Below are 16,300 nucleotides of genomic sequence, written 5' to 3' on the forward strand. Positions count from 1 at the left end.
AGCCTAAATATCATTTAAAAACTTCTGATGCATTGCTTGAATCTATCTGGTGACCACCAGGGAGCACCACTGTATATACAGTTCATTTAGACCTCAATGTCTTAATGAGATGTGGCAATGTTTTTTTTTTTTTCCCCAATGTTTCTCTAACCAGACCGGCTGCTGTCCTTGTATATTCTGTCCTTTGAGCCCCTGAACACGGCTGCCTCCAAGGACCGGTGCCTCGCCAGCATCGAGGAGGCTTTCTTCCCACCCATCTGGCCCTTGTTGTTGGCTCTCTTTAGGTAATTTTAAAATTTAGAACAACTAACACAAATGGGTTTTAAAAACAGTGGCAATATCCTGTGATGGTAGCCATGGTGATATATCATGCAGCCAGTTGAAATGAATAGGTTCTTAAAGGACAAATTCTTGCCTAAAGCATTGTTCAAAATGGGAGGGGGTGATACCTTGTCATGTAGATGGAAAAAGTTGGTCAGTAGTTTACTCTGTAGATTCAAGGGTAAAAATCAATGTCTCTCTTTACCAGCAGATGGCGCTGCTGCATTTAGCAAGGAGTGACTAGATAGTGATTGAATTAAGTGTTCTATTATGTACAGTCTGACCATAACCAAGTTATTTTTTCAAAGTTAATGCTTCAGTAGAGAACCTTCTGCTGTTTCTTATTCATGAAGTGAATATTGCAGTTCCTCTTCTATCTGGCTGGAAGAGTGTTTCTGATGTATTTTTTCCTTTCTTTGCAGAAAAGTTTACAGACAGAGAGAGTTGGCTTTTGAAGAGAGTATGAGACTGTACAGAAATAGTAAACCTGGAGATATGGGTGTTGCATCTAAACTTTGCCCCTCAGAATCTGCTCCTGGTTCTTGCCCTTATGAATCTGCTGTGCAGGAACTGAGGCTAATCTCAAAAGATTGCTGTCCACAAAAGAAACTTGAGTGTGTTGGTGAGTTTCTGAGGATACCTGTGCATATTTAGTGTCTTTTCAGCATTATTAAAATAAACTAGCAATAAGTTCGACTTTATATAAGGTTTTTAATTGTCTGGTAGTCAGATTTGACTGGTGAGAAAGTGCAGCAAATTAATCTTGATGATTCAACTTCTACTCCAGCCTCTTCATGAAAGCCTCCCCGCCCAACGGGCAAGTGGTTCCGAAAATCAATCTTTTCAGTTGATTTTCAACCTACCTGAAACAATTTTGAAAATATCCATTCCATATTTGTACATTATAATACAATAATGTTTGGACATTATTAAAACCTGAATGATTCTGGGCAGGAATGTAGCAAGAAGGCACTGGATTTTTGAAGACCGTGGTTGACCAAAGTTTTTTGCAAAGTAAAGTTTTCTGTTGTCCCTGAAGCCACGTTAGTCCGCCTTCCTCTTGTATTTCAGTGCGAACCCTGCGTCTGATCTGCGAGTGTGCAGAGGAGTACCGCACCTCCCATGAGCCGGCTACCTTGCACAGCTCTGCGGCCATGTGAGTATTCACTTTGTGTTTAACCCCTTCCTGCTCGTAGGCCTCTTCTAGGCTCACCCAGAAGGACACTGCCTTTCAACTCAACAGCCTAGTCCAATTTCTGAAATATATATTTTTATTTTAAGCAGAATTACTACCATAGATATTCAGAAGTCTCAGAGGCTGTACTGTTTGTGGGAAAGGAGTGAAATGCAGATTTTAAATTTATTCAGATTGTTAAAACAAGCTTGTATTTCTACCCACTGTAGATTTCCTAGGAAGACCTCCGTGCTTGTCATTTACAGCTCGTAATGAAATTATCATTCTTCATTACATGGGCATTGAAAACAAATGCAGGAAAAATTTAAAAAATGACTGTCTAAATATTATATTACATGTATTTTGTTTGTCTCGTGATAACATAAAAGCACGTAAAGCTACATTTTAATTGCTTACTTTTTAAACAAAATATTTTCAGATGAATTTTTTTGGCATACCAACTTTTGGGGAGGGGGGGGGGGGGGGGGGGGGGGGTCTGGTTTTATTTAGCCTTTTTAAGAAGACTGCTTTTTCTCAACAGTTTTAGTATATGCATGTTGTGGCTACATGTTGTGAACTGTCAGTGTTGTTGTCCTTATCTCAGTAAATAGTAGTTTGACAGTATAGTGGCTGTCCTTAGCAACAATACCTACTATTTCCTTTAAACTTCACACATTCTAATACTTAGGGGCACAAAGCAACATGAGTCCCAAATCTGGGTCACACATTTGCTCATCTCGGACAGTAAAATAAAACATTTGACTGGTGTACATTTTGGGTCAATTTGTTGCTAGCCTCATAATTCAGTGAGTAAATGGGAAGTGGCCCGTTTTCTAAGTTGGTAGCACAGTGTTTTTTTTAATTTTTTTGGGAGGCAGGGCAACTCATGACCATTGCTAGAAAAGGCCTTGTCTCCAAAAAGTCAGGTCTGTAAGTCAGACAAACCTGTAAGGCTTGTTTTTAGAATCGTAATGGTCTTCTAGCACAGTGAGAATCATTTTAATGAATGCGGGATGATTGGCTTCTGACAGGTCAAGGCACACCTTGTGGTTTGTGGGTCTGCGAGAAATGTAAATTTGTCACATTGAGTCGGTGGATTGGAGTGGTGGGCTGGGTGGGCCAAATAAAGTGCTCTCAGACTTCTTACAGTTGTATAGCATGCTGCAACGCAGATAGATAGCGACATCTACATTAGAAATGTTACTATTTTATTGATTTATTCTCCGGATATGTCAATGAAACTGATCTTTTCAGGGGAGGGGTATAAAAAGATTTCAAAGGAATTGAATATCCCTTGGAGCACAGTCTAGTCAAACATAAAGAAGTGGAAGGTATATGGCACCACCCAGAATCTGCTTAGAGCAGGCCGTCCTTCCAAACTGAGCAGCCGGGTAAGAAGGGTATTGATCAGAGAAGCCACCAAGACAACTCTGAAAGACCTACAGTATTCCGTGGCTGAGATGGGAGAAACTGTCCATGTGTCAACAGTAGCTGAGGTACTCCACAAATCTGGCCTGTATGGAGGAGTGGCAAGAAGGAAGCCATTTCTGGGGAAAAAAAAACAGCTTATAAAGATGTGGCAAAAGAGTCTGGTCCGATGAAACAAAAATTGAACTATTTGGCTTAAATGCAAAGTGTTATGTCTGGCACAAACCCAACACAGCACATCACCCAGGTAACACCATCCCTACTATGAAGCATGGCAACATCATGCCATGGGGATGCTTTTCATCGGCAGGGACTGGGAATCTTGTCGGGGTCAAGGGCAAAATGGATGGTGCTGAATACAGGCAAATCCTTAAGGAAAACATGGTTCAGTCTGCAAAAGACCTAAGACTGGGACAGAGAGTCACATTTCAGCAGGACAATGACCCCAAGCACACAGCCAAAGCGACACTAGAGTGGCTTAAAAACACGAAAGTGAATGTCCTTTGAGTGGCCCAGTCAAAGCTCGGAATTGAATCTGATTGAGAGTCTGGCAAGACTTGAAGATTGCTGTTCACCAACGATCCTTATCCAACTTGACAGAGCTTGAACAATTTTGCCAAGAAGAATGGGTGAATATTGCATGATCCAGATGTGCAAACCTGGTAGAGACTTACCTCGACTCACAGTTGTAATTGCTGCCAAAGTTGGTTCTACCAAGTATTGACTTGTCTCTTCAAAGTGTTGAATAGGTTGTGTAAATCAAAGAAAAAAAAAATCCTATGTAAATGCATCAAGATTTCAGGTTGTAACACAACAAACTGTGAAAACGTCCAAGGGGGGTGAATACTTACAATAGGCACTGTAAGTGCCTGACTGTATGGGAGTAGTGAGGATTCCCAGTGCCTGCACATGCGATCTTGCCTGTTGGAACACACTCTCCCACACCCTGGTCTATTATCCTGCCTCCCTTCACTTGCCACAATGCCCCCTTGCCCCCCCCCCCCCCCCCCCCGTACTCCCGAGGGACATGGAGACAGGCCAAAGTTTCTGTATTTTCACTTGCAGGTTTGTTGATGTCACATCAGACATAACATAACCACAAACTAAGTACAGAATTATTACCAAGTTTGCTAATATGGGCAGGTGGCAAGTGAAGGAGTGAAATGATTACGATGTTCTAATGAAAGGAAATTCACAACAAAGTGGGGCTGGGGGGCCCTGGCTTAATCCACATGCAAAAAAGAGCAACTTAACAAAAAAGAATGTACTATTCCGAAGAAATGGTGAGTTGTTGGTCCAATTACCGATACGCTAAGCTAGTACGTTTTATTGTGATCCTGGTAATATGTAATTGATTCTCGTTTACGCAGTCAGTAAAGATCCCTGTGAGGGGTGTTGATCTGTTATCGATCCATTGCTGCTATTTCAACTGCTAACCTCGCATAATTCATTTGAGATGCTAATTTTATGTTCCATGGAAACTCCTTTGGCAAAATCCAACAGTACCCTTCACGTTGGCCTGTGACGGCTGTGATATTGTGGTCATATGACTCTTTTTTTTGGTTCCCAGATAGAGTTAAGGCTTTGGAGTATTGGCATCCTTCTCTGAGTCAAATTCAGGATATCCTACAAGAAAACACATTTTTGTGGCAGTCCTGTTACAAAGCTGCTTTCAAGTCATTGATTTGTGACCTAAAATTACTGTTGTCCAGATAAAAAAAAAAAAAAAAAAAAAACATTACTACACGGGTTGATAGACCTCATTCAAATAAAGAAATATAAACCCGGAGGACCATGTTACAAACAAGCTTTAATTGCACAGCCAACTGTCTTTTCAATTGGTAGAAGGCTGTTTTCTATGATTCTTTCAGTCAAGTTCCATTACCAGTGTTTGACTGTGAATTAACCAGTGGAGTACCATTTTACTTCACATTTACAAACTATTCAGTGATGCAATTCCTTGGAAATTTGGCTCTATACTGTATTGCTGCCTTTTGATAAGCAGCTGTACCCTTATTCCACGGTGTTTTTGATTATAGCACCGTGATTACTTGATTGCTTTCCTTTGAGTAATAGCACAGTCCTCACTGTGACTGGTGGAAAAAGGTCAGCTGGGTCATATTTCTGATTTATCTTGGTTTTAAGGTTCAGTGCAAATGTATGCATTTTAGCCTGTTGCATGAGAAATTAAGACTATTTGTTCTTTTTGGAAGATTGTCCATGTGATGAATTCTAATGCAAGTAGAAGCTTAAATATATCGCTGCTCACCTTTTTTTCTTTTCTCTTCTGTTATTGGTTCTTTTTGATGATGATGAAATATATATTTTGCATACTTTATTAATTCAAGGTAAGCTGGACTTCAGCAGAATGAAAGAAGGACCAGTGATGACATTTTTCACATTAATTTAGAAAGCACATGAATTAATTGCAGTTACAAAAGCAACAATAATATTTTAGCTGTGTGCCAGATGGATTGCGAACGCAACTTTTGAACCTGGGATCACGTCCTACGTATTGCAACAAGGCACTCAAATCCAATGTGGTGTTTTTAATTTATCCTGCAATTAATTAAACGTGGTAGTTTTTTTAGGCTGCCTGCCCTTCTGTTGTGACACTGTGCCCATTCTAGTTTAGTTCTTTTTAACCAGGAGTTTTGTGATCCAGTCTTCAGTGGTTGTGGCTGTGCTTTTCAGTCATGCTGGAAGACTCTCCATTACAACCACAGTTTTTATTAAAAGCTAATATAATCTGTTTTTATAATGTACTTTTGATCTTTGATTCATTTAGTCATTGCCTGTAGAACTAACTACAGGGGACAGAAATGTGTGTGTATATATAAAGATTTCCTTCAATTTGATTTTATTTCATATTTTCCAGCTGTTGGCTGCCCTTTGTGTCCGTTTTCATTATATAAACACAATAACTGATGATAAACTGGTGTTTTTTACCCATTAAAAGGGAGAAGCGCACAACGGAATAAAAAAAGAGCATTCTAATTCCTGAGACCTCCAGTGTGTCTTAATTTGGGGGAATAGTTGTAATTCCGTCTTAGTCAAGTCTTTGGTGTTTTGTTTGAGACTATCATAGGTACAGACTGCAGTAAAATGTTAAGCATTCCATTCCATGATTACATTGATTTTTTTATTTTTTATCCCTCGCGGGCAAGTTCCTTTTATAGTAAATATGATCATATCTTTTATTTTTTGATTTAATCCTTGTAGCTGTCATTAGAGGGTATGTGATATGCCCAGTTCTATCAAGATGTAAATGTGAATTAGGGGTAGAATGAATAGATGAGGTAAAAATAATGAAGCAAGTCGACTGGTCGCCACTTTAAAAATAAGTAAGTCATGTATTTGATAATATCTGGTGCTCTATTTGGGAACACACTGTTTATAGCAGTGCTGTTTGTGCAATGTATTTTATAACTGCTAGATTTTTGTAACTATCTCTTTATAAAGCTTCAATGTTTGCTTTCATTTCAAATAGCTGAATACAATTAAAATACTGACATTGCTAGTTCACTACTGGTATTAACTTTAAACTTTACGGCAGCTGCTTTTAAACATTTAAAGTTGTGATCTAATTGTGATGAGATCTCAAAACAGAAGGAATGCAGCATTGTCAGTAAAGTTGCAATTATCTTCAGCTTATTGTAACTGTATCCTATTTTAGTGAATCTCCTTGTTTTGTGCTGTGCTAGAAACATACTAGTGCTAAGTGAACCAGTTATTGGATTAGATTTTATTGCTTCAATTATTCCAATACTTAAGAGTAAGTAGCTTAAAAATCAGTTAAAGTGCTTAAATGTTTGCAATTAATCTGAGTGGTTTTGGCTATGCCCAATACATTGTACTCTAAATGCGTAGCCCTGCTTTATTAATCATTGTGAAGCTACTGGAAGCTTCAAACAATCTCTTAGCCTACAAAACTTGTTTTTTCTTTTCTTGCAAACCTTTTTTTTTTTTTTTTGTTCCCATAATACGTTTTGGGAATGGGCGTGCGTGAGTCAAGTTAACACAGCTTAAATATGAAATGTAACACCACACTGTCACGCACAGCAGTTGCCTGTCATTGTAGCTTTGTGTTTACCTTTTTTCAGTGGCGTTGCTTTAGTGTCCAACTTATCTTTTGCTTGACTGTCTCCTCAATATTCTCTCGCATCTTGATGGATCAATTGTCAGTGGGCTGGCACTGTACTGTACTTCCATTAAGCTTGTGTGGTGCAACCTGGAAATTGCTGTTTCCTTGTGTGGGGTGCAGGAAAGCACAGAGCTAAGAACAGAGCGATCATCTGATTTTAAGACAGAAAATGTTCCTCCACTATAACCTCTTCTGAGACATTTTTTAAACATGTTTCAAGATACAAAGCCTGGTTTTGGGTTCTCTCTTTTTGTGTTTGTTGTTTTCGAAATAGAAAATTATAGATATAGTAAAAAGAACAATCCACATAATCTTGGAGAATGTATGCCTAGCATCAATAAGAATATTGTGATATAATGATAAATTTAATGATAGTCTACCAGGACAGTTAATCAGAACACTACATAAGCAAAGCAGTTAACACCAGGCAGCATTTAAACTTGTGTCAGAGAATGTAACGGCCTGCATGCTAACCTGTCACCTTTTTTTGCCCCTCTCCTGCCCCCCCGCCCAGTGGTGCTGATGACCTGTTGCCCATTTTGTCCTATGTTGCCCTGAAGAGTGACCTGCCACAGCTGGTGTCCGAGTGTGCAGCGCTGGAGGAGTTTATCCATGAAGGGTACAAATGCTTTATTTGTGATTTCAAAATACAGGAGTCTAGGTGAAGCACTTGTGTAGTTTTACCTTGGGTTGCAGCTGTTGGCCCTGTTTATTCAGTTTAGGTTATCTACACAGGGTTTTCACTTTCAAAATGGCATGCTTGATTAACTTGTAGTTAATAGTGACACAACTGTATTGCTTATTAATATCCCAAAACTATTTATTTATTAATATCACAAAACTGCTGTTAATCCTGTGTGCTCTACAGCATATTTTGTACTGCCAACTAATTGATGAACTGAAACAAGTGGGTGTCAGTATATATGGAAACCACATGTACATTTGTAATGAAACATTCCTTACAACTTTTTGAATGTGCCAAAAAAGGTCTCATGAACTGCAAACATGGTTTTAATTACTTAAAACTGTCCAGAAATGTTGTAAATGAGGCCTGTTGAAACACAACTCTTGATTTAATTTGATATACTAAATTTTAAATGCACAGACTGAACATACAGGACCGTGAGGATACAGATGTTTGTCTCTATTGAAAGGCAACATTCAGAGGTCGTGTGCTAGAAATGAGATGTTTCATCAAGCAGAAAACGAAGATCAAACATGGTTTGAAAGATGACATTCAAGGTCCTAACTTCGGTTCAAGTACATCTTTCAGAGGACTTGTGGATTGTTAAACTATCCTCATTTGTGGAAAACTACATTACTCTATGATCATTCTTCCTTTATAGATGCTGGGCAGATATATGTTGTGTGTGTGTTACGGGCAAACCCTGAAACTGGCGATTTCACGAATTGCCTGGGCAAAGTCCGAAATGAATCACAAAGGTCTTTCTTTTTAGGGACAGAGACAGAGCTACGATTGAAGAGCTTGTTTGATCCGACTATCTGAGTAGCATCATTCACTAACTCACTCATCTCATTCATAAAAACTACACAGGTAAAAAAAAACTACAAGTCTGGTTTCAGAAAACAGACGTATTTAAAAATGTATTTTTACTGACAACATTTAATGAGATATATGACTCATTTAATTTATTTTAAACAAATTATGAAAATCTAGATTTGTACGTGCACTTTGTCACTCCGCTGAGTACGCTCTACAACTTTTGGATCGCTTCTCATAAATATCGTCAAACGTGAATCAGTTAATCATTCATGATCCATCCAGTAACTGCATCCGTCTCTGAGACACTTCAATATAACTCATTATTATGGGTATTACATTATGAATAATACTGTCCTTTTTTATACGCAAGTTTCAGTGGGGTTTCTCCTGTTAATTCCTTGTTCCGAAGGTCTGCCTGTCATTCGGAACAGCAATGAAAGAACAGAGGGAGTGATTCAGACTCTTCCCAAGAAGCAGTGGGAGGACCGTGGTTCGCCCGAGCAAAGCATAAAATAAGTTATTTTAATTTTTGCCCAAAGTCAGTGGGCTTTGTCCGTAACACATGTATGTGTGAGTGTCAGTTATGGTGGTCTACTTTTCAATATACTGATTACTGTCATTTTTGTTTTTACTATTAAGGAGAGTGCATAATGTATTTTTTCTATTTTTTAAAGCCGTTGAGGTAACTGGCTTTAGGTGACACTATGGTTTGGGAATTTTGAAGCTTGTGTTTTTTCGAAAATGGCATTTTGTCACCACAAAGTACAGCTTGCTGTTGTACGTATTCCTGCAATATCTTTTTTTATTTTTTTTTTCAGCATAATTATTACTTTTGTGGCTTTTCTATGAGCATATAAAGGATATTGCTCCAAACACAGTCAAGTACATGTCACATAATACAAGGAGAAGCTGTGAGGGCAAGTAGTAGGACAAATAATCAGCACCTGGTGGTATTCTTTCATAACGCTGCCCATGCCATACCTCTTCTGCTAACATGCGATATACAGCCATATAAAAAGAAACACACTTAAAAGACCAGGGCCCAAGCTTAAGAAAAGGAAGCACTTTCCAATAGCTTTGGCAGACGGGAGCCTGTTTCGTGTCTTGGACTAATTATCAGGAGGTCACCCAAAGTTAACAGCAGTTTTTAATTCGGAGCAGTCTATTGTCACGATACCCTCTGCTTCTGCAGCGTTCACTTATGGCTCCGTGCTGACATCCTGTTGTTGAAGAGGATAAACTGTTTGCTTTCATTTGTATGTCATTTATTTTTTTTTAACTAAAGATATTTATCTGAGATAGGGCAAAGCTTACAGCTTTCATTAAATTTTGCCACTGCCAAGTTATGCTATCTGACCAGAGTGTGGTTATTAAGTATTTGGATATAGGATCTGTGAAAGTTTAAATAGCCTATGGTAATATAGTTAGGATTTGGACAGGTGTTTTTTTTTTATTTGTTTTAGATACCAAGATATTGCCTGGAAATGTAAGCATATGTCTTGAGTTAGAGGACCCCAATTTTCTAAGGTATGTTGTTTCAACACAAAAAAAAAGTATAAACTTTCAGTAAAAACTAAATTGTTCTTCCACTATATAGCTGCATGAACAACTGCAAATAGTAAACTTACAGGTGAGATGTATTCATGCTGTGGTAACTAATCTTTTTAGAGCTGACCTTAGCAGGGGTCATGGCCCCTGGTCATAACACATCTAAACAAGATGACTTCTCAAAACCAGGACTAGCGTGAGTTTCTAAACCTGTATAACAAAATCAGTAACGGCCAAATTATACAACATTTTTATCTGCACCATAAAACTAGCCTGTGCCGTTTTGCAGATGCTTTTTCTAATGCAGAGGGCGAGAGGGAGACTGTCCCGAGACTAAGCCGTCAGAAACTTTGCATGCCGTATTGCTGGGCTTCAGTTCACAAGAACAAAGAGCAACATTCCAGTTTGAAACGTTCATACTGTAATTGTGTGCTTCCTTTTGGGAAGGGGCACGAACAGGAAGTGTCATGGTGAAAATAACTACTTGCACGCAAACTGTTCAGATATGACTGCATTATCTGTAATATGGTTTTACATTAACCTCTTTTGGTAAAATGGCTATTCCATTTTGAAGTCTTTGAATACCAGGTTGCTTTCCTGATTTAGCGATACACAATCTGTGTATTAACCATAGGAAGCCCAACCTTCCGGTATTAAGGTTTTGTACATAAAGTAGTGGTATGCCATCATACTGATATATCATTATGTCTTGTACTGGTGTTCAGTCTTGGCTGATGCCACATTACTAACCGAGCTGTGTTCCAAAAGCCCAGTTTCTTCACAGTCTGCTAGACTAGTTTGAGGCAAAATTGTGACCAAAGTTCATTTTAAATAATCATGGCTGTTAAACACACTTTTTTTTTTTTTATTTAATCGAGTTGCTTTTCAGTGTTGGTTCTCATCTCTCTTGTATTGTTTAGCCTTAAACAGTCTCTTGTTTGTGGTAACAACAATAATTATCTGTTGTCCCTGGTGGACTGAAGAAGCCAGGGAGTCAGTGACCATCTTCTGAATTGTATATAAAACGTGTAACTAGGTATATCGGTTTTGCGGTAAACCGCGGTATAGACTGCCATGGCTTGGAAACCACAAACAATTTTCTATACGGCGTTCACACGGTTTAAGGTGATATGGGTGTGTTTTTTTTTTATTCACCAATTGTCCATCGGTGAGCCACTGTGTTCATTAGAATTAACTAATGAACAGAAATCTCAATTTCTGAAAACTGCCATGCATGAGATTATCCGAGTAGGCTATTAAATAAGGGATGTCATATTTAATATAAACCGCTCTACTAAACAATGATCTCTAGCAAACATGATTGTCACTAAATGAAACAAATACTTGAAAATATCAACAAGAACAAGGCACTAACTTTTCATCACTGCCTTCTTATTAATTTACCAAACCAAATAAGTAACAGTAGCTATTATCTATCATATCGGTCAAGAGAAACACAGTAAGCACACACCAGTGCAGAAAATCAAGTCTGTGTTTTACTAGTATGTAACTAAGTCTAAGATGCTACAGGCGTTTGTATTATATTTTAAATGGTATTATAAAGAAGTTGCCGTTCCTCGAGTTGATAGTGTTGTAGGGATTTTGGTTTTATATATTCAAAAATTTATTTAATTCCCATTAAAATAAAATAAGTCCCTAGATGCTGCTTAACTTTGCAGCGGTGTCATACCCACCTCAATGCTGCTTCTTTCCTTTCTGTTTGCTGCTGTTAACATGCAGTACAAAAGAAAATTAATAAATTGTAGGCGCATAGTGGTGGGAGTCCATTCCCAGAAGAGTCGATTCCCAATTCTGATGTTCGAAATTGAGAATCGATTCCAAGGATGAGGAGTTGATTCTTTACGTGGGTGGCGGGGCAGGGCCGTGGGTGCATGTTTTGCATAGAGCCGACCTGCAGTCACAAACAATATTACTAAAAATGTGCCTTTTGTCATCGTGAATATATGTCTAAACCAATGTAGTGTATGTTTTAAAGTTAACATTTCCTTACCTTTTTTATATTTGCAAATTGTATATGTTCAATCATTCAACATTTGTTCACTTTTGAGGGTAAGTTAGTTTATTTACATATATTCATAATTTCTTTATATTAGAGTGTTGAATATGATGGTGATTAATAACTGATTATTGCAATATAAAAACTGCAATAATAATCTTGCATGCAGAGGCAACAGACTATATACTATAAAGTATTTTGAGAGAATGCGGGACGGATGCCATTTCACTGGAACACACCTCATAAATACAGACACCGGTTGAACAGAAGAAAATTCTGTTATTTCATTAGGATAAGCTTAATATCCCAGTGTTTGTATATTTAAAAAAAAAAAAAAAACGGATTAGAATGGTTGAGATTAAATATGTCAAATATATCTGTAGGATGGATTGATTTATGTGTTGTGTGGGTTGTGTTGCTGACGTGTGCGTGACAGAACTCTGATGTGCAAAGTAAATTGTAAGCTTTTGGTTTTTTGCCTGCAGGGTTTTCCATTATTTTAAACATTTGTTTTTGGGATATTATGATTTTTGTTTTTATTTCTATCACTAGAATATTACAGCAAGTCTAGTTAAAATTATGCTAAAGAAAGCTATTCCAGATTTGTGAACAGGATCAATGCTGATGAAGCTGTGCCCAGTGACGGCAGACGAAAATGTTCTGGAAGTAGGGCAGCACTGGCCGCCGGCATTCGGTTCCGTGTGCCGCTTTTGTGTCCCGCGATGGCACAGCAAGCACTTTGTTCACCACTAGATTTGTTAATTGTTGTCAGCAACGAGAACCAAAAAAGACAAACAAGCTTTGAGTTTTGATGACGTCCCCTGCTCTTGCTAATCTGTTCGGACCAATTATGAGGCTGAAATAAATAATTACCTGCAAAAAATGCTGACCTTCTACAGGCCAAATTTGAGTATCTTCTGAGGCACGTCCTTCTGGCTAGCACTTATAGAATCGCACTGATTCAATTTCAGATGTCTACACATTGCTCAGTTCAGCACCTTTTGTTTCCTTTGGAGATTAGATCTGTTTAAATGTGTTTTGTTCATCAGCACTGTACCGGGCAGCATGACGAGCAATACTGTAAACCTGCTCCTTGGGCTGTCTCTAACTCCACCATCAACCGGAACTAGACCAGAAAATCGAATTGTTAGTTGGTGTCATCTCTCAGCTGTGTTTTCTGCTGTTATATTATTGAAAACAGAATGACTGACCTCTTTAGAAAATAATGGGATAGCATAGTCCATTTTTGTGTAAAATTCTTTAACTGTAACCCTCACAAATTCTTAGATACCCATTTGGCACGTAGAGGTCTGTATTTTCCAATTTTAAATTCACAGAGCTGCCACGCTAAATATAAGCTTTAAAAAAAAAAAAAAAGATCACGCTTAATCCATCAATGATATAATTAATGGATTAAGCCTGATTCTAAAAGTAATGTTTGCTTTTTGCCAAGTGTAAACTGCCTGTTCTCAGTAGTGGGAAACCCCTGTTTTATAAGAGACCACAGTGAAATTTAGGAGCAATGTTTAACTGGTCCTTAACTAACTCGCTGTCCCTATTAAAATTAACAATATGTTTTCCAAAAACAGGAAAGCCATCACACTGGAAAGTGAAATAACCACCATTTCTTACAATTTTGTCTTTCAGCTATCTGATTGGTGAGGAGGGATACTGCCTGACATCCATGCAGAGTGCAGTGACTTATGTGGAATCTCTGTATAAAGGTGGTGCCTTGAAATGAGTCTCTTCCTTGAATATGTGTGTACACACACACACACACACACACACACAGTCTAACTTCACTAGAACGAACCCCCAGGACCTGGAGAAATGTTTGTTATAGTTTGTGTGGTGATGACAACGGTTGCAAACGTCACACATGATTCGCACTACAATAGGTTATCTATGAATCGACCTATCTTTGAATTAGCCTACGAAGGTCTTTGTTTTCACCTGAGAGAATAACATTCACAATGGAGAAAGTTCAGTGTCACTCACTACCGAGATCGTTTTATCCAGGTAGATTTTGTAAAAGTGATCGTTCTAATAGGGATAATTTCTATTGAAAAGAGCGGTTCTTGCTGATTGGGTCATTAAAAGGGGGATCGTCATAAGAAGGGTTTGTTATAGTGAAGTTAGACTATGTGTGTCTGTATGTATGTGTGTGTGTGTGAGTGTGTACTTATAATGTATGTACACACACAATTACAAATTGAAACCCCCACATTATGAGCTGTGAATAGTTATTTTAGTGTTTTAATAGATAAAAACAGATTTTATTGAATAGTTGCCTTTTCTTCCCTACCATTTAACTGTCCACCATGAAGTGCCCTACCACTTCTTTGAGTGCTTATTGTTAAGACTCCCTTGTTTTTGAATACCAATGCTAATGGTTCAGTTAATCACAACAGGCTAATATTTTAACATGCCATGTCTAACCAATTTATTCTCTAAAATGAACAGACATTCTTTAATAGGGCAGATAAATTGTGAAATCTATGAAAACACTTCTATTTGTAACCCTTATAGGACTTCTGATATTAGATCTACTAAGATTTTAGTTATGTAGCCCACACTGACTTTTTTTTTTCTGTGAGGTTTTGGACTTTTAAATAACATAAAAAAATCCTGAATTGCACTAATGTTTTGAGGGAAAGTGTTACTATATATTGTCTTCCTGATTTTATTGAAGTCCATTTAGGCTACCAAACAGTGACAGTACACTTTCAGTTATTGCCTCTAATGTTTGGTACACAGCTGCATTCTATGATTACTTCATTAAAGTTCCATTACAGGTAGTGGCCAATAAAATGAATGGTGCCACTGCAACAGTTTTAACCTCTAGACATATCATTGATACAGATCTTTACATATACTTTTTACTTCATTAACAATCTAATTTGATATGCTATTCTGCTTGCCGTGTGCAGAATGGGAATACTACATTTCTAGTTTTGTTTTGTCTTTTAAATTTTGTAGTATTTCTCTCAGGAAGCTCTCAATTTTGGTGGTGTGCAAATTGGCTGTCATTATTCTGAACAATAGTCTCTTTCTGTGTAAGGTACTCATGATTTAAGAGGCATGCATACTGTAAGGTGCATTAGAAAATATTTACATTATAAAATATGCTGTTTCTTTACAAGAGAGTAGCATGTCAAAACTAGTGTTTGGAGCCTACCTTAGCAACTAATTCAAAGCTCACACAGCAATCATGGAATAATGTTTTCTTAATGTTTGTGTTGAATTTGGTGCTCGCACACAAGAGCAGAGCTGACAGACTTAATGTACAGCAGTTTTAATGTTTGTTTATGCACTGTAGGAGTTGCCCTCCCCATGTGTATAGCTACCTGTGTGTTTGTGTCTGTGTGGATAGAAATACTGGTATCTGACACATAACTAATGTGTTTTAGTTATTTACTTTAGAGATGAGGTATCTTTTGCATTGTTTAACTTTTGTTAATGTAAACTATGTAATTAGATGTATTTGCATGTATAATATGAAATAGCAGCATGTATTGCCTGATATGAATGTACAGTTGTATGTTTTGCTACCATTGTGTTTGCCTTAAATGCACCACTGGTACAAAAGACAATAAATATATATGTATAATAAAACAAAGGTACCATCTTGCTTAAGTTGTGGAGATCATTTTACAAATGTACTCAGATAAAAACCGAACCTGCTTCAGGTCAGTGCTTCCAGATGCTCTTAATAAAGAGGTGAGTGGGCCAGATTTCATTGCATACTCAAACCTCTTATGACAGTTTGCATTTCAACCCAGACAGATCATTGTTCGTCTTGTACAGTAACCGTTTTAAAGATTAGCCATGTGTGACTACTTACTGGCAAATACCTTTCACATATTTTTCTGAAGTTTACAGTTAATTGTAAAATGTAACGTTTGTTTTAGTACTGACTTTAAAAATTAAAATAGAAATCTCAAAATTGGTATGTTTTAAGCTCAATATTTCAGGTTAGTTTCCTGGTTAGTGTAATGTCCTGAATTCTGACAAAGTACGTTGGTTTAAGCCGTTGTTAATGACTAATGTCTAAGAGCAGCGTGGAAGATTAACTTTAGCATGGTAACGTATCGCCTACTTTTTTTAAAAGTTGTTCATAAAATGTGTTCTCATAGACGTTATTACAGTATTCATTGACCTGAA

The 16,300-nt window shown here is 37.7% G+C and overlaps 1 protein-coding gene across 2 annotated transcripts in view; it reads left to right on the forward strand.

The window, feature by feature from the left end:
• Window positions 1-15,772, forward strand: part of LOC121325596 (VPS9 domain-containing protein 1-like) — a 28,350-nt gene extending 12,578 nt beyond the window's left edge. Inside the window, exons 11-15 of one of the 2 annotated variants that reach the window (XM_041268389.1) lie at window positions 155-284; window positions 744-943; window positions 1,393-1,477; window positions 7,582-7,686; window positions 13,784-15,772. In XM_041268389.1, the coding sequence (XP_041124323.1) occupies window positions 155-284; window positions 744-943; window positions 1,393-1,477; window positions 7,582-7,686; window positions 13,784-13,877 (614 nt within the window). In that variant the 3' untranslated portion in view covers window positions 13,878-15,772. Of the gene's footprint in view, window positions 1-154; window positions 285-743; window positions 944-1,392; window positions 1,478-7,581; window positions 7,687-10,034; window positions 10,087-13,783 lie in introns of those variants that run through there. The other variant, XM_041268390.1, reaches the window with a different exon arrangement.
• The last annotated feature ends 528 nt before the right edge of the window (window positions 15,773-16,300 follow it).

The sequence above is a fragment of the Polyodon spathula genome, chromosome 13 (assembly GCF_017654505.1).
Source record: "Polyodon spathula isolate WHYD16114869_AA chromosome 13, ASM1765450v1, whole genome shotgun sequence".
Taxonomy (NCBI): Eukaryota; Metazoa; Chordata; class Actinopteri; order Acipenseriformes; family Polyodontidae; genus Polyodon; species Polyodon spathula.